Raw genomic sequence first — 18440 nt, forward strand, 5'->3', positions numbered from 1 at the left:
TGAACCCTAGTTGTTAAGGAAAAAGTTAAAAAAATTCTACCCAACCAGGTTTTTGCATTTTTCGTTTTAACTGTAATTTTTTTTTCTTTTTCCAGGTTGATGGCAATGTAAACAAAATTTACTGTCAAAACCTCTGTCTTCTAGCTAAACTTTTTCTAGATCATAAAACACTGTACTATGATGTAGAGCCTTTTTTATTTTATGTTCTTACAATGTACGACATCAAGGTAAGTTGTTCCTTCATTTTTTTTTCTAACAATTGTTTTTTTTTATGAAATAGAACTGTGAATGTCAAGCACAAAATGAATACTGATATAACTCCAGTGACACAACATGAATCCTCCCCAACTTTTTTGAAGGATGACAAACCACCAAATAAATGAGTTCAAAGTTGGGTACCTTGAGTCTCAATTTCTATGTGCATAGCCAAGGATTTTTGGTTAAAATTGCATAATTTTTTTTTGTACATCACAGCATCATTACAGTGCGCCCAGTAGAAATTGGAAAAAATGAAATGCACCTGTCAACTTATTTTATAGTGTAGAATGCCGTTAATGTGTCAACTCATTTTCGTCAATATTGTCCGCTTAGCTGTATTGTTGTTCCTCAGCCCTCAAAGTGCCCGAGTAAAAAATTGCTGAATAATCTCATTAGCTGAGAGATACTCTGTAGAATTTGCTTAGAATTGCAGTTGGAACATGTATGAGATGTCTTAGTATCATCCCCGGAAGCTTCACGCCTCCATTGCAAGACTCTCTGGTCAAATTAATGATATTTATCAAACCTCTCGTCATCACCTCTGAATTTTATCATTTTTTAATGGCTTGTACAATGATGTATTTTTCTCTTTTTTTGCAGGGTTATCATTTAATCGGTTATTTTTCTAAAGAAAAACATTGTCACCAAAAGTACAATGTTTCATGTATTATGACAATGCCCCAGTACCAAAGAAAAGGCTATGGCAGATTCCTCATTGACTTTAGTAAGTATCTCTCCCTTAGACCATTTATTTTAAGCGGTTATCACTTAGCACTAGAAAGAAACAATTTGCAATGTGAAAACAGTTAGCTATGCACATATGGACTACATTTTGCAATTTGGAACTATAAATTCTAGCCCAGTTTAAAAACAACGTATGTGCTATTAGTTTCCCTATGCACATGGGGTTTTTCCCAGAAGAGCCAGAATTTATAGTTCCAAATTGCAAAATACAGTCCATATATCAGTCACACATGTATGTTTTGAAGTTGTTTCTGTCAGAATAGTGAAAAAAGATTACATTGGTCTAGATGTTGAATTTATGCATGGTTCATGGAAGTAGTTGAAATTAGCTAAAAGTTCTGACATGAAGTCAAACACTAAACTTACAGTAATGTTGCATGGTGTCAAGGAACCCAAAATCTAATCGCGGAGTCAACGGTTGTTGACGTCGTGCACAGGCAGTAAAAAGTCAAAATGGGCCCTGAGCATGGTGTCAACGATCACAGTGTCAACAAATTGAAAAATATATTCCTCACAAGTAAAACCAATGAAGTAAGTTTCCAGGAGAGGTTCGGGTCACCAATAATAAGATTAGGTTAGGTTAGGTTGAGGCCAGGCTAGGCAAGTTCAAATTAGGTGAAGTCAAAGATAGGCAGGGTACAGGTCGGGGAAGGATTGGTTCAGTGAAGTTGGATCAGGTTAGGTTAGGTAAAGTTGGGTAAGTTTAGGTTAAGTTGGGTTAGGTTAGGTAGGAGTAAATGACGCAAGGAAAACAAGACCTACAATTTGAAAGATGTTATAGCGGGAAGTTTTAAGTTGCGTTGACACCGCCATCATCTTTCATAGGAGGCAGAACTTTTTTACTTTTGGATGATCATGGTGTCAACAAAAACTTAGAAAAACTGTTTGTTGACACCATGATCGTTGATACCATTATCTTTGATATTATGCTACGTAATCAAACTTACATGTTGTCTGAACTTACTATCACTATCATATACCAGCTTTTACAAATTCGCCAAGTTTTACCCAAAAGTTTGAACGCTTACAAGTTTTTGCAGAACTGGAGAAAATCAAACTACATAAGTTTTAAAATCTCTGTACCAAAATTTTAAAATAAGTCTGAACCAGAACCAGTGTCCAGTTTGAACCTCAATGTATTTTTTTGATTAGCAGCTAAATTTTCATTCCTTCATTGAATTGCTTCTCGTACTGTGACATACTTCATACTCCAATGTGAATTACAGGTTACCTGCTATCCAGAGAAGAAGGGCAACCAGGCACTCCGGAGAAACCTCTTTCAGATCTCGGTCGAGTTTCCTACCATGCCTATTGGAAATCCGTCATTTTAGAGTATTTAAATACACATAGATCTGAGAAATTAAAAATAGATCGAATAAGTAAAGATACAGGTAAGCTTTCATTTTGCATTTTCTCCTACTTTATCATGTTTTAATTTGCAGTTCTGATCGCATTGACGTACCATTTTTGTCTTTTTGAGCCCTGATAGGTTCAGCCCGAAGCCTCTGTCAATTCTTGAGTTCTTTGCTTTAACAACATTAAACAACAAAAACAACTTTTAAACATTAACAACAATAAAGTTTCTGAGTTTACTGAGCTCATAAAAGGACCTTTTCGTAGTCTTCCACTACGGATTCCACCGCCATAACAATCGTGACGCATACTGTTAAAAGCTATGAGCACACGGTGCAAACCCTGTTTTAGGAGATCCCATTTTTTGGCATTTCCAAGTTAACTTTTCTTTCCAGTTGGCGTCTTAAAAAAAAATAGGAAAAGAAGTGTAAGCTTTGTTCACTTACTACTTTCGAGTGGCACACAATAAGAAAAAATGACGTAACTGACCCACTCAATGCAATTATGTCAAATCTCTGCTTCTTGAATACTTTCTCAAGTCTACACATGTCTAATTGCTACTGAAAGGTACGTGTTTTTGAACCCTTTTTTTTTTTTTAGGCATTTTCAGTCGTGATATTGCTTTAACGCTGTCTCTTCTGGGCTTTGTCGCGGCTCCAGAAGACAATGACGATGTAGTGCTGGCCATAGATTGGGATCTTGTTGATACGCATGCAGAAAGAGTAAAAAATAGCAAAACCAGGATACCAATTGAGCCAGAATGCCTCCGGTGGACGCCGCTAGTCATGGTTATCGCCAACCCCTACAAACCACCGCCTCCCATTGAAGATAAACCTGTACGTTCTCAGAAAATGTTTTATTTAATACCTTTAATTACATTTTTTTACAGTTATCTGTGAATAAATGATTGTTGAATCATGAGATTTCCGGAGGTCTCTCTGTAAGGAAACATTTGTGTTACTAAAGCCACTGCTTTTGAACAATTATTTTTATTTAGAGGAAACAGACACAGTCATCTCAACAACTATGAAGTCTCTTAAGCGTACTTTTTTGTGGCCTTACAGTCCGCATTTTAAAAGCCTGCATTACTGATGCATCCCTGAAGCTTGGTATAAAATGCTAGTTTATTAATGAATGCATGTCATTAGATGATTTAGTTGATATAGTTTTGAACTTGAGGAGTCAATTTTGTGATTTTTACTGCCTCTGAAGTTTTCGAAGTTATAAGGTAATTTCTTTTCGTTTCTTGGAAATGTACCCACTTCACATTTTTCAACGATAATTATTTTTCTAAATAAATATGCTTAATCAATATTTTTAACTATTTTTTATTTTAACTTATCTCTTGAAATTTTGAATCACTAATCCATTTCTCCTTTTTGAAGGTGGATGATAGCACCAAAATGGAAACAGAAGTCTCGGATGATGTCAAAACTGAAACAGATGCATGTAAAACAGAACCTGTAGTTGAGCCGGTGAAAAAAGGAAGAGGTCGCAAACGGAAGAGGCCACTAGAAGAGAGTGTAGTAGAATCTCCAGGTACCAAGGCGGTATTGGAACCCGAAACGCCTATTGAGCCACCACCGAAGAAAAGATCTCCGAAACAACTAATGGGCAGGCGGTCAGTCGGCAGACCAAAGCTCAACAAGCCACCAGTCAAGAAGAGTCCATTGAAAAAGACACCTGTGAAGCTAAGTCCACCAAAGCAAAAACCAGGACCCAAAACACTTAAACAAAGGTAATGAGCAACTCTCTTTCAATTTCAGTAGTTTAAAAACAAAAAAAACCACTGATGATAACTCTTGCAAATTATATTCAGGTGCCATATATGTGGAAAAATGTCCACAAGTTTAAAAGCTTTTAAAGTCTGTATGAAGGCCAGTTTGTGTCTCTTGAGATGTTTTGCCTAACGTCAGCTGAGAAAAAACTCCCACAAGGGATCACTCATAAAATTCTTAAAGCCAACTTTCAAATTCCCCTGTCTCTTCTGCCCTTATGTAATTTTTTGGGATGTAGATCCCTACCCTTTAACACGTAAATCAAAACAGTGTAATGTTAAGTACTTTATGAATGTCTGATATGTCATTTTTAAAAACTTTAAATATATACAGAAAGAATTCAAGAAGAACCTAACGAAGTTGATTTTAATGAAGATTTATTATAACAATATGAGAATAAACGAAAGACCTTGGAGTCTCACCATTTAAAAGAAACTTGAACTTCGAAGTTGAATTAATTGAAAGAAATGCTAGCTCCTAAAGGGACACCAAGCTAAATTTCCATTTCTAACAATTACTCATACTTCTTTGAGTGGAAAAACCCAGCATGACCAGAAAATTAGGAGGAGAAGTTAATGATGTAAAAAGAGAGGGCAGTGGGACTCAAAGTGACCCTGCATGGTGTCACGCATAAATAAATTGAAGCTGTGATATTTACAAACATTTTTGATGATTTTGAAATGAATATATTTATTAAAAATGCCATTTTATTGGATGTACAGTTGGAGTCACGCAGACGTAATACAATTTTCACCCTCAAGATAGGTGTGTCATGAGGGATGTTAAATTTCAAATTTCAGTTGACGCATTTGATAAGCTGTCCCCATGATAGCGGCCTCTAAATTGTTTCATATCATCTTCTGTCAATGATCTATGAAGCTATTTGATCTTCCATTATGTCCTCTGTCTGTACTTACTCTTATTTGGACGTATTTCTATCAAACGGAACTAAGCGCCATAGGGGGAGGAAGGTAGAGGGGGGCTTGGATTGGTGGCGGAAACGGTTCCGTCCTACACTCGCAATGCTTTTTCATGGCGCTAAGTTCCGTTTGACAGAACGCGCTATCCAGGATTCTAAATTCCTCAAAAGGAACTCATATTGGCGCTTAGTTCCGTTTGACAGAAATACGTCCATTTTAGATTCTCTGTAAGATGAGGCATCAAGTTCTGCTACCTTTTTCTCTGGAAGCTGGAAATAGTGTAGAATTGCGGTTTTTCCTCTTTTAACTGTCATTTTTTTGTTGTTTTTTTTTAGGTCCTTAATTAGTATGTTCAAACCAAAATCACCTCGGAAAGGTGATAAAGAAACTAGTATGCCAACTCTTAAACCGGTTGAAAATCTATCAAGGCCCAGGCGAGAAACCTCACCGCCTCCTCTCTCACCACCATTACCACCAAAAATGAAAGGTGTAAAAGGTGTAAGAACTCCAACCAAAATAAAAGATAGACCTGAGGAAACTGAAAAGGCAGTGAAAGCAAGCAAAGTGGAAGAAGCACCAGTTCAACAGGCAACCTCTCCCCGAAAGTACACCAAAGCAGTGAAACCTGTCAAAGTTGCTAAGCCCATGAAAGTGAAACCACCTAAAAAAATAATTATCAAAAAGCTAGGGAAGAAGAAGCCAACGAAGAAGAAGAGGCACTGGAAAGTGGAGAAGAAGCGAGAAAGGCTGCGAGCTGAAGCCAAGGCCAAAGCAGAAGCCAAGGCGAAAGCACTGGCAGAAGCAAAATCCGACACTGAACCCACCACCGAAGATGATACCAAAATCAAAACAGACTCTGAAACCAATGCTGAAACTGAGCCTGAAGAAGATCAAGTGCGGGTGAGTCTCTATTTTTTTTTCCTTTTTCATTTCTTAGTTTGCAGTCCATGGCTGTCTTGAGCAACTTTGAATTTATCATTAAAATTGAAAAATCGCTGCTTTAGAAATAAACGAATATTATATCCAAAGGGGTATTTCTGACAGTGTAACTTAAATTTATTTTGGATAGAGTCCTCTTCGATGATACCTCTATCAGAAGCTTTCAAAGTGCATCTACTTTCAGCGCTACGGTTCTTGGCTCTGAAAATTATTGTGCTAAATTTTTTTCACTTCCCTGCTTGATGTCCCTACAAAATTTCCAAGGCTGAAAACATCAGGAATGAGAGGGTATCATCGATCTAATAGATGTGTCAGATCTCAGAGTTAGGACTCATTTCACCCTTCCCCTTTTTCCCTCCTGGCCCATCGATGAATCTGATAGCCATTTAGGTGACATCACAAATACTGGGAAACCCTATTCGTATTTTTGAGGATTTATAATATCATTTAGGGTGTGGAATATGAGGAGGTAGACCACACATTGTTCAGATAAAGTGCTCTTCAAAAGAAAAATAAAGAAAGCCTGGAATCCACTGAACATCTCCAAAACATGCCTGTATCAAAAGTGCTTGAACTCAGTTTCCAGGGTTCTCTAACTCTACATAGCTCGTAGGTAAGATTGAAACAGTGAAAGCTGCTACAATATGCAGTTGGTAAGCTGTGGAAGAATTCTGTGTACTCCTTTGTCTCTCACATAAATTAAATTGTGTCACTAAGTTGATGTGCCATTAACTTATTCTCTGTAATGCACTCTGAATGCCTATGCTGAAGCTTTCTGAGTTTGCAGAACCCATCATCGGAAGAAAGATACAGCATTATCTTGACTCATGGGTTGATAATTATCCTATACGTAATTTACTGCATTACATGATACTGAAATTATTCTCGATAGGCAATCAAATTAAATAACGGATCAGGAAAAAAGTGAAAGAGTTTTTCAATCAAAAAGAAAAGAATGGTCGTTCTTAGAACATATACACTCACTATTTGTTGCCTTGAAAAGACTTTCCCTCTCCTTCCCCTCAAAAGAATAAAAAATTGTTCATGCAACCTGTTGATCTATCATTGATTTGTTGACTTTCTTCTTCCAGAATGACAAGACATCAAAATCTCCAGGATCTCCAAGATCACCGAAGCCAATGGAGTCGGAATCCTCATCAAGTTCTTCTAGTGAGTCAGCTGACGAGGAGGAAAAAGAAGAAAAGGCAAGTGAGACACCAGATGAAATGAATATTTCTGAAAAAATTACTGAACAGAATGAAAAACCAGAGACTCCCAACCCTGAAAAGTCTTCTGAGGACCAAACGGAGAAGAAAATTGAAAAGAAGACTGTGGACAGTGAAAAGGAGGAGAAAACAGTGCCATCAAGAGACCTTTCGGAAGATGATCATACAGATGAAGAAAGTGAAATTGTTGAGAAATGTGCCGAAAGCAGAAAAGATAGTAAAAAGCCCAGTGAAGCAATTGTCACAAGGAATGTAGAAGATGAAAAACCAAAGAGTGAAGCGTCAACAAGCGAAGCATCTAACAGTGAAGCCTCTAACAGTGAGGCTTCCAACAGTGAATCGTCCAATAGTGAATCCTCAGCTTCTGAAAATGATCTAGGTGGCAAAAGCAACACAAAGCAACCTGAAGTCATGGAAAAACCGTCTCTACCGAAGACTCCAGAAGTTCATCTTGATCCAACAAATGAAGATTCGAATCATGATGTAGAAATGAAAGACAGCAATAATGATATCCAAAGTAAGCCTGAACTTCCAGGGAGTATATTTTCATCAAAAGCTGTGGAAAGCGAAGTTAGAGATAGTAAGGAAAATAGTCATTCAGATGATAATGGAAAATTAGAAAATTCAGAGAAAATTGAAAAGATAGAGGAAGGCGAAAAACTACGTTCAGAAAGCATAATGAAAAGTGCGGAAGGTGACAAAACTGAGTGTGGGGATAAGTGGGAGCGAACAGAAGATTTTGTGGTAGAGAAAGTGGACAAGAAGAAAGAAAAGAGTCTCGAAATGAAAGTATTGGAAAAAGAAAGAGAGGAGACTCCAAAGATTCTGCCTGCAGATGAACCAAGATCTTTTAGCGAAGTCACGAAGGAAATTCCAAAACAGAGGGACTTCTATGATCGCCGTGGACCCTCTGTGCTTTCATATCATGAGAAAACAAGTACTGACGAACATTTTGTAGCGCGATCAGGATTAGAGTCCAAAGAATCATTCAAACTGGCTGATAAAAATGCAGCATTGAAACCCGAGACTGCCCTGGAACCTATTAATCCCAAAGACAAACTGCTAAGGGATGTGTACGACCGTAAAGGAACCAGTGCTCTCACTTCTCGTGACAAAGAAACGATAAACATGGATCTAGGCTCCTCTGTTGTTCCATCCAACCCATACATTGATGTAAAAGATACCAAGCAGATAGAGAAATTCCAGAAGAGTGAAACAGAAGTGGTGAAAGAAAAGCATCGCATGAAAGATTACTATGACAGAAGAAATGCAGCCATACTGTCTTACCAGGAAAAAACTGTCGGTGAGTACTGCCCCAGTTTGGCCCCTGGTGGTCCTCTATTGTCATTGCCGAATGAGAGTGAAATGAAGATGCTTCACAAAAGTGTAACACCGAAAAATGGCACGGACTTGCTTCCCACATCCAGTAAAGGGATGGAACTGAATCTCCCTGTTAAGGAAACGCCTAGCCAAAAAATACCTGAGAGCTGTGATAAACCTATGGCCAACTACAATAGTATGGTACCTCAAGTAGAGTCAGACAAAAGCGGAAAAATGAAGAGCAAACACTCGGACTCAAAAGAAAGGGATAGATGCAATAGAGACTCTGTAATGAAAGAACAAAAGCGCTACAATGATATGGCAAAAGAAAAACACAGACAAAGAGAGTACTATGATCGTCGGTGGCCCGGTGAGTCTCCACCTGTAGTCGTCTTGGACGATGAACGCAGCAAAAGCAGTACTCCTCATAGTGCCGAGCCAGTTAAGCATACTCCACCTCATTCGGATATGCAGAGCATGGGTGTTTACACCCCTGATTCGACAACTAATTCTGTGCACTCTTTGCACTATGGTCAGTGCGATTTAGACGTGAATCAACTCGGAATTGGTTCTCCATCATCAATATCCTCCAGTGATATGGCACCCCTCTCAGTTGGTGAGCCACCTAGACCCCCGTCCTACTCGGACTGTGTTCATCATCACTCGCCTGCTAGTCTACTTCCTCAATATCCACCCCACCATGCTGCTGCCCCACCTCCAAAGCCTCAGAGCACTTCTAGAAAGTCTCAAAACACAACCAGCCACCATAGAAATCGCTCAACGCCCCCTAGTCAGCACCAGATATCTCGACAGTCCTACCCACAAGGCAATTACATGAACATTCCGCAAGGAAACTACATGAATATCCCTCAAGGTGGCTCATATGTGAGTGTTCCCATGTCATCAGTCATTCAACATAGAATTCCAAGCCAGCAGGCATCGTCTCATCAGTCTTGTTCAAGTGTCGGAAGTCCAACGAATTTCTACCTTCAAAGTGCTATGCACACTCCAACAAGCAGTGCGCAAGGTAACTCGCCATCGTGCAGCTTAAGCAAACTGCAACAACTCACCAATGGGTTTGATATGATTCCGCCAGGACACTGCTCAACTATGACCCCTCCTCCAATGAACCTCACTCCTCCCCCCTCCTCCCACTCAACCATGACCCCTCCGCCTCATCAAGGGCCTAATTACCAGCGAATGTACCCAGGTAACTCAGGTGGGAGGAGTAGTCATCAAGTGCCTCCAAGGAGTCCTAACGTGACAATAAATCCTAACTTGATGGCTCAGTATCCCTCTTTCAACGGTTACCGTCAACAAGCGGGTTACGCTGGCTTCATCAACCAATCCCCACAGCTCCCTGTTCAAATGAGCGTAATGAATCAGTACACGCAAGAGCAACAGAACACCATGTACACTGCATATGGCCTTTACAATAGCAGTAGTTTGATGCAACCTTTGAATTCAACCATACGTCGGTGAAAAAAGGCCAAATACAGGGATAAATCATAACGAACCAGTAACTGAGCTTCAGTATTACGACCGCTGCAGTAATCCTATTAATTGCCTCCAATGCTCAATATATTTCCTTTCACCTCATGATATTGATCAGGTTATTTTCTACAGCCTCATGGTCGAAAAAATTCTATGCTGCATGGTGAGCTGATGATTCCGAACAACAGGAAAATGTCCAGGAACTTTTATCTTGAAGCCAAGGATTTTTGTATAAAAGTAAGGTGTTTTTGTTTCCTTTTCTACTCAATTAGAATTCCAAGCTTTTTAATCAACTTAAGAGCCTACCTTTTGGAGGTATCACCATTGAGAGCTGAAAGAATGTCAACACCAAACCGCCTTCCCTTACTTATATTGGGAATTTTTCTGTAGTAAACACTTTCTATAGTTCGTCGGAAAAAGGACAGCTACTTAACTTGTCAAAGTTTGATGCATTATAAGCACACCATCTACCTTTGCAATTTCGTATTTATGCTTTGTAGGTTTTGCGATTATCTTTAGTTGCTCAACTTGTTTTGTTCCTTGAAAATTTTCTGTATTCACCAAAACGTCATTTTGAAGATTATTTCTATAATTTATTTGCCCTCTGTTTACACTGATTTTAGAAATATTCGCTACATGTAGCCAACAGATGACACTCACTTAAACTAATTAATTTTTATTGAGTTCCTCTTAAATCTCAAAGGGTTTTTCTCAGAATCAATTTGAAAAGTAAATGAAGCATAATCCAAACTGAATCAAGAAACTAGTTCATTTCCAGTTTTAAAGTTAAATATGTCTCAAATCATTGATGAAAGCACTTCCACTCTACTCCCAAATTATTAAGATCATCGTATGAAGGAGCTTACAAATGTGTCTATGAGTCTTTCCTAATATTTTGCCTTGAAATCTAAGAATTAGAGGACGAATATGAGAAAATTAATCTTCCCAATCAAGGTTTCGTGTTAGTAGAAGTATATGTTGGTCAAACAGAGGCTTTCAATCTTATTCCAGTGCCAGCGGTCAGTATTTTTCCTTAGGAGTTAAGATGAACATAGGAAAAAACTTTGGTCCATAGCTGTTTCGTTGTCTTTACCATTCCTGTTAATGTGACACTTAATCTTCTGTGTAGTATTACAACTATATCTATTTTTATACTGTTAGCTCTGTTTATCCTGAACAACTACAAGGGAGCAAAAACTAATTTAAGTGGTGGAATTCAACACCTGTGTAACTATTGTATTTTTTACAAGAAGACTCCCTTCGCTGTACATCAAAGAATTTCTGGATATTTGGGTTCTTTGGAAGTATTAAATCTAGTGAAATCTGTTTTCCTAATTAAAATCCTTCAAATAGCCCCAGTAAATTTGTGCTCTATCTTAAGAATTGTGCATTTGCCTCTCTTATCATCCGCCATCATAGCCAAGTTTATTGCTGTAATGCCTCTGTATTGCACATGCAAGATTCCTAGGAGTCAATTTAAATTCTGCTCTTAGCTGCGCTTATTTACAAGCACTTTGCCATTTCTCAATCAGCTTAAATTATTCTATGTCTGCTGACAGCCTTATCGAAGGAATTATCAAGGAATATTTACACACAGTACACTCTTTTTAAATAACGACCCCTTACATAACGAAAATTTCTCTCCTAGCAAGGAATCATCCAGTCCCTTGAGCTTCCCATGCCTCTCATTGCTGCTCATCATATCGAAAATTTCTCTACAACAAAAAATCGTTCGGCGCTTTGCTGATTCGTCATGAAGAGAGAGAGAGAAAGAGCATTGCAATTGTAGAACATCGTCAGAATACATTCCACCGATTTATCTAAAGCACTAAGCAAATTTGTAAAATTTATTTTTATGATGTGTATTTCTGATAGTGCAGTAATAGTGGCATTAATAGTCAAAGCTGAACAAGAAGTAAAGATATTGCGAAAAACTAAACCCCTGTGTGCAATTTGTTCCTATGCCTTCGTTTCATAGAACATTAAGTTTTGTAGTCCACTTGATCATGTCTGAAACTTAGGAACGTTTGGCACATTTGTTGTAATTTACCGGAACAGTCAGTGTTCTGAAAATTTTCTGGAAGTATAAATAGATTCCACTAGGCTTAACATTTCCATATGTGGCTGATAATCACCTGAACACCATGCGAATTGGAAGCAGTCAGTAGAGGGAGTCTTCTTCTTAGTGTAAATAAATTTTGTTAAGATTTAATACTATATTTTCGTAATAAAAATTCCAGCAACTAAAAATACATAAAAACATAAAAAATTATCTTGTAAAGTTGTACATTCTTCCCTGTACAAAGTTCCAGACTTCTTCGAAGACATTTTGAAGTCTTGTTGCTCCCAATGCTTAACTGAAATTTACATAATTTTGTTCCTAGAATAAATAATTGGGTTATGACGTGTGCTGAACTCGTTGTAACGACTTGTACAGCTGTTTTTTTTGTTTTTTGATAGTTCAACTATCCTAAGGTTTCAACCTCAAGAATCCTTTAATTTCTCGGTACGTATCATACCTTAGTCTAGCTATTTATTGCCTGTTTATTTATTTTCTAACAAATTGTAATTAATGTACGTATTCTCCTTATTTTGTGTATATAGGTGGATTAATTTAAGTCATTAAATTTTGTTGACTTATGAACAAATTGTTATGTGTTTTTTTAAGCAGGAAATGTAATTGTTAAACTTCCTTTCGTCTTTTCTCCTGTGTCAGTTCTTTAAGATTGAAGGTCTTTATTTTTTACATGGAAGTCCTTATTTTAAGGCTGTTTCTTTGAAAAGTCCTTATTATTTTATCTTATTTGGTAGCTGCAAATTTCCTGTTGTACAAATTTTTACAGAAGTGTTGGCTATTCAAAATGTTTGTTTTATGAAATTATACAACCTATTGTATTTTGACAAAATCTGTTGAAAATCTTGAGATAAAAAGTTGCTTTGATTAAGCTCAAAGTATTAGTAGGGAACTTATGCTGTAATTTTTAGACGCAACAGAAGCTCTGTAGAAGAATGCTGCTTTCACATTGAAGCAAGTCCTGAAAAATTCTCTAAGTCAAAAAGTGGATCCTCTTATTTGGATTGAGAAAACAAAATGTACCTTGATTGAATTTTAGCTTTAAAACATCCAATTGTGCATTTTGAAATTTACCAGGAAAAAAATATTACATACAGGATTATAGTTCTGTTTTCAAGCATCAAAGGCCTCGCGTACCTTGAATTCTTGAACTTCTCATTGCATCTCTAAATAAAAAAATAAAAGTAATAATTTTTTTTGCCCTGAAATTTAAGAGCGCCTTTAAATTTTCATGTTCTTTATCAGACAGTATTTTATTTTTCTTTCAGTAATTCATCTTCCTGCATGAACTCTATTTTGACTTACTTCTAGACTCATTCTTTCACTATGTTGGCAAACATGTGCATAAGTTGCGTCTTCTAGAAGGTGTCCAGTGATCTGAGATTCAAGTTCATAATTACACTGCTTGTTGTGTAAGTTCATTTGTAATTGAGTCAGCACTGTCAAACATGTGGAGCCTTTTCGTCAAACGGTTTTTATCCCTTTATTTAGGAGCTTGATTCTGTGACTTCTCACCATTCATTTCGTTAACAGATCACTATTTAAGTTACAAGCACGGAGAATATTTGGAGGCCTTTTGTTTGCAAGGAAACGCCTGAAATGCAAATTTTTCATGTTCTCAAGCATTAGTGGTTTTTTAATATAATTCTGTTGTTTATTTTCATATCGTTGCCTTGTAAAAAAGTTAATTTATTGAAATAATTGTTTTTTTTTCTTAATTTTTTTCATTCATTCGTTAGGTTTAATTGTGATCCTCTCTGGATGTGTCATTTCTTATTTTGTTAGGAATTTTACGAGGATTGTTAGTTCATCACTGTATGTTAAAATTTCCGGTGTTTTCAAGCATGAATGGACGATTGTTTCTGTTTGTATTGAATGAAAGTAGTGAGTCCTTTGTTTGATCAGGTCAGCTAGTTTTTAATTATTTAAATTTAATTCTGAAATCACTCATTGTTATTAGAATTGTGGAGTTACAGCAACAGCTGTTTAATCTCTGTCCTTTACAGTATTCTCTTCTCACTTGTGTATATATAATCTTTACAATTACTGTCGTGTCACAATTATTCCTTTGTAAATTATTAGGATTGCTTTTGAGAATGAACACGGATTTGAAGTATTCTACTCTTGTATAAATACACAAATAATTTTATTTATTCACTGATAAATTTGACTTTTCATTTTTTCGCCCCTATACCCTCCGCTCCTTTACTGTGAAGTCCTGTTTCACAATTCTGGAACACTTCAGAAAGCGATGAAAACGAATCACTCTGTTTAGAGTGCAGTGACGAGATGCAATTAGAATGCACACTTGATTGTTAATATGTATAAATTTAATAAAGAAAAGTGGAAAATTCCAGGCAGTCCTTATAAAAAAAAATATGTGCAAGATTTCATCAGCCTTGGTTGTTACTGTATCATTGTCTGTTCATTCAACTCATTGTGAGTCAGGCAATCATTTCAAAGTGAAACTGAATATTCTCTGACTGAAACAAAAATCAGATTGCTTATAGGTACATAATAAGTAGTCAGTTCATCTTCCTTACCCTGAGCACCCAGAAAAAATTTTGTTTTGATCCCACTTTTCTATAGTACTTAGTTGTAATTGGACAGATTTTACTATTATGTACAACATACATACTTAATGAGAATTAATTTCAATTAAAACTATTCGACGAATCTTCTATACCTACAAGAACCTTGTTTAATGACTTCTCCGAGGGCTCAAATGAATCCATTATCCTATACCAAAACTTTGTTTCTTATTTCAGAGGAGAATTGATGAAAGATCAATGAACATGCACATAGCCTTGTTACTTATCTTGATTATGGATTTTAACTTATTCTTCACTCCAGGCACTCAAACTTTTTCGGAATTCAGGCGCCTTGTCTTGTAACAAGCTGGTATAGCAAATACAAACTTCAATAGTTCTAAGTTCCCTAAATACCCATAGTGGATTCTCGGATGAGGTTGATGCTTTTAATTAAATATTAAACTTATGTGAGAAAAAGTAGGGGTACGACAGAAGGAGAAAGCGAGGTGGTCTCTGGATATTTATATCTTAAACTCAACATCAGGAGAAAATAAAGGGGAAAAAAAATTAGCAAACTTTCGTTGTCAATACCATACATTCTACGATTCAGACCATTCTCAAATATTTTTGATACTATCTGTAGTTGCTATAATTTGGAGGAAGAAATTTTATTAATGTAAAAAGATACTTCCAGATGATATTTCTTAAATCTGAGAACCAGTTGCCAGTACCATGGACCAACAGTACCCAGTAAGCTCCCCCCCCCTCCAGCGGGGCGATTATTGAAATGATATCGACTGTATGTCAGCGCTTTGTCGAGTCGCGCCATCGACTAAGCCATTGCTTAGTCGATGGCGCGACACGACAAAGCGCTGACATACAGTCGATATCATTTCAATAATCGCCCCGCAGGGTAGACAGTTATCCTAGGCGCTTGGCTCATTGCTCATTGTCAGCCGCGCGCCGCCGCGCAGCGTAACATCACTGTGTGAACACCCCTTAGTTAAACCCAAACAAATTGCTAACCTTACTTATTCAATGCCGTCCGTGTCCGTTTACGGCTACGGCTGTCAACAGTTTTATTATTGTACCAATTTACGATTTACGATTCGAAACCAAAGTTTTCAGTTCATCCGACGCATGTAGCTAGTAGCAATAAGTTATTAAGTTGCTGTGACTTTCGCAACTATTGTTGAGATAAAGACCGGGCCCAACACAGCATTTAAACAACCCTCTGCAAGCTGTATAAGTAAGTAATTGTGACAAGTCTGAAATTAATTTCGTAGGTATGTAAGCAGCTCTGCTAATTTTTGAAAGATTTTCAGAAAACAGTAGATTTCAGGAAAGTACAGGAATGAGTCATTTACTTTTACTGATGTAAATTTCATTTTTATTTTTCATTTTGCTTTCGTCATTTTTCATCCAATCAGCCCTCACATGGAGCCAGCTTGAGACCATCAAAGGTCACCTGCAGATTGATCGTTGAAATTTTGTGTTTTTCGGCTGGACAGGACAAGGCTCAGGATAGGGATGTCGATACTCAGGGAAGTATCGATACTCGGTATCGATACTGGTATCGACTCTAAGCATCGATACCGGTATCGAGCATTGAGCTGAAGTATCGATACTTATGAGGTATCGATACCATCGATACTATTTCTGAATTATGCCGTGATTCTGAGTGTGCGTATGTCTGTCGGCCGTTAAATTCCGCCAGATTTACGCCTCTCTCGAAAAAGCCCTGTTCGCGTCCTTAGTTAACTATTTTGAGCCTTTAACTACACTTATCGAACTGAGCTTTTAACATTTTTATTGAAGTATAATCTTTGAGAAACTTGATTACTCCGTCGTTTGTCACAGTGCATCATGAAGGTGAAATAGTGGGGAGAGAATTTTTTAAAAAAGAAAAAGAGGCCTTCTTCATGGCCAAATCAGATTAAGTATCGATACCGTCGATACTGGGGTCTTGGCATCGATACTGCATGGTATCGATATCGTGGAGTATCGATGCCGAGTATCGTTAAGTATCGATCGAAAGTATCGATACTTTGCGAGTATCGGATAAGTATCGACATCCCTAGCTCAGGAGGAATCGAGTTGTGTAATTGGTTGACTTATCAGCAGTCCTACCTGTTGGGTTTACGTTTCTCAAATCCCCTCATCATCGGCATGATAAAGAGGACAAGTGACAGATCAGACCAATCACATACTTAATTTTATTCCTTTGTATAATTTGTCTTGTCCTGTTGAGTCGGAAAACACCTAATTTCAGTTATCTGCCTGCTATTGGGGAATCGAATGTAGGATCTTCTGATCATAGGGCCAAAGTCACCACCATGCAGTAGGTACATCAGAAGAGACTAGCAAACTCACACATTCTTTCGTGAAGTGACTACCTATCCTTTGGAGACTTGGATACAGAACATGCACAGATTTTTTTGCAATCTGTTACTAATTTGTGTGGTTGGATTTGCAATCGAAGTGTCTGTTTCTGTCCGTATTATATGTTGTACTACTCGTGTTATACTTTGTCAGACTCAACCCATTTAACAAGTTATCAGTTTCATTAGTGAAGTACTTACAGTTGAATGGCAGTTGAGGACCTTATTTATGTTTCAGGAAAGCTATTAACTTGGAGAAATATTATCAAAATTTGTAATGGACTCCGAAGGAACATATTCAAATTCAATGCATCTCTTTGGTTTTGATGGTTTTGGGCAGCTGACAATCTGCAAAGAAAGTATCACTTCAGCCTGTTTGCGGAATGTGATTGGAATATCGTTTTCTTGGGCTAACTGCCTCCTGTTATGCACTTCTGCAGGTAAGATCCATTTTGATTTTATCTATTGAAGACTTGAATTGCGGGAACATCATGCTTAATGATAGATCAATGGACACAAGCGGATGGTGGAATTGCAAAAACTTGTATCTCGGTTAATGATGCCGTTGACTTTCTATTATATTTTATTTTCAAATAAAAAATATTAAACACCCTTTCTTGAAAACTGTGTTGATATTTTCTCTTTGTGTGACTGATGCTCTTTGAAAATTTAAAGCAATATCGCTAGTTCATCCTCCCTTGATAAATAAAATAGGAGTGGAGATTTTTAAATTCTTTAAAGGACACACCTGATGTGTTTTTGCAATTTTACTTTTAATATGTACCTATATGCACTCATTAGCGACAGGAAAGCAATAGCTGACGATTCGTCTTTTTTAAAGCAATGCTAGTTTATGTATTTCTATTTATTCTAGACTGTTTACTCGAGATGCATAAGGTGGTTGTTTAGAAAATTTCTGACGAACAGGACAGAGTATTAAGGTACTCATCACATTATAGAGAGTTTGCCTCCAGTGAAAAATGTTTAGATTTCATCTTTACATTTTCTTGTGTTATGGAGTTCAACATTTTTAGATTGGGATTTTTTTTTTTTACATTTTTTAAAACCTTCAATTGTAAGAGTGTACTTTTTATAACACACTGCCTCTTTAAATACATATTTGATTTAATTCATGGCAAGAGAAAAATGTGTTGGTTAACAAAAGCACTAAAAGAACAACAGTGAAAAGAAAGGGTTGTCACTCATCCCTTGATACTCAGTACCTATGTTTTAATACAAAGTGTCACTAGTTTGAAGGGGGCCAGGGAAACTATTGAATACATTCTCATGGATCTAGAGCTCCTCTGCCCCACAAAATCCAAATTTTAATCCTTGAAAAATTCAATTTCATCGCACTTTTACATCCTCCTTGAATCTTTGTATTTTTTAATACATTGCTTCAGAAGGGGGAAATGATTGAAT

At 37.2% G+C, this 18440-nt stretch overlaps 2 protein-coding genes across 7 annotated transcripts in view; both read left to right on the forward strand.

Annotated features, from left to right (window-relative positions):
* LOC109037930 (histone acetyltransferase enoki mushroom) overlaps nt 1-14271 on the forward strand; it is a 29809-nt gene extending 15538 nt beyond the window's left edge. For all 4 annotated transcript variants that reach the window (XM_019052796.2, XM_072299914.1, XM_072299915.1 and 1 more), the window contains 7 exons: nt 96-227; nt 859-982; nt 2229-2393; nt 2956-3191; nt 3741-4093; nt 5389-5953; nt 7084-14271. In XM_019052796.2, the coding sequence (XP_018908341.2) occupies nt 96-227; nt 859-982; nt 2229-2393; nt 2956-3191; nt 3741-4093; nt 5389-5953; nt 7084-10020 (4512 nt within the window). In that variant the 3' untranslated portion in view covers nt 10021-14271. The remainder of the gene's footprint in view (nt 1-95; nt 228-858; nt 983-2228; nt 2394-2955; nt 3192-3740; nt 4094-5388; nt 5954-7083) is intronic.
* Nucleotides 14272-15662: 1391 nt separating this feature from the next.
* Nucleotides 15663-18440, forward strand: part of LOC109037942 (RCC1 domain-containing protein 1) — a 77940-nt gene continuing 75162 nt past the window's right edge. For all 3 annotated transcript variants that reach the window (XM_072299920.1, XM_072299922.1, XM_072299921.1), the window contains exons 1-2: nt 15663-15923; nt 17257-17458. In XM_072299920.1, the coding sequence (XP_072156021.1) occupies nt 17296-17458 (163 nt within the window). In that variant the 5' untranslated portion in view covers nt 15663-15923; nt 17257-17295. The remainder of the gene's footprint in view (nt 15924-17256; nt 17459-18440) is intronic.

This window comes from Bemisia tabaci, chromosome 4 (assembly GCF_918797505.1).
Source record: "Bemisia tabaci chromosome 4, PGI_BMITA_v3".
Lineage (NCBI taxonomy): Eukaryota > Metazoa > Arthropoda > Insecta > Hemiptera > Aleyrodidae > Bemisia > Bemisia tabaci.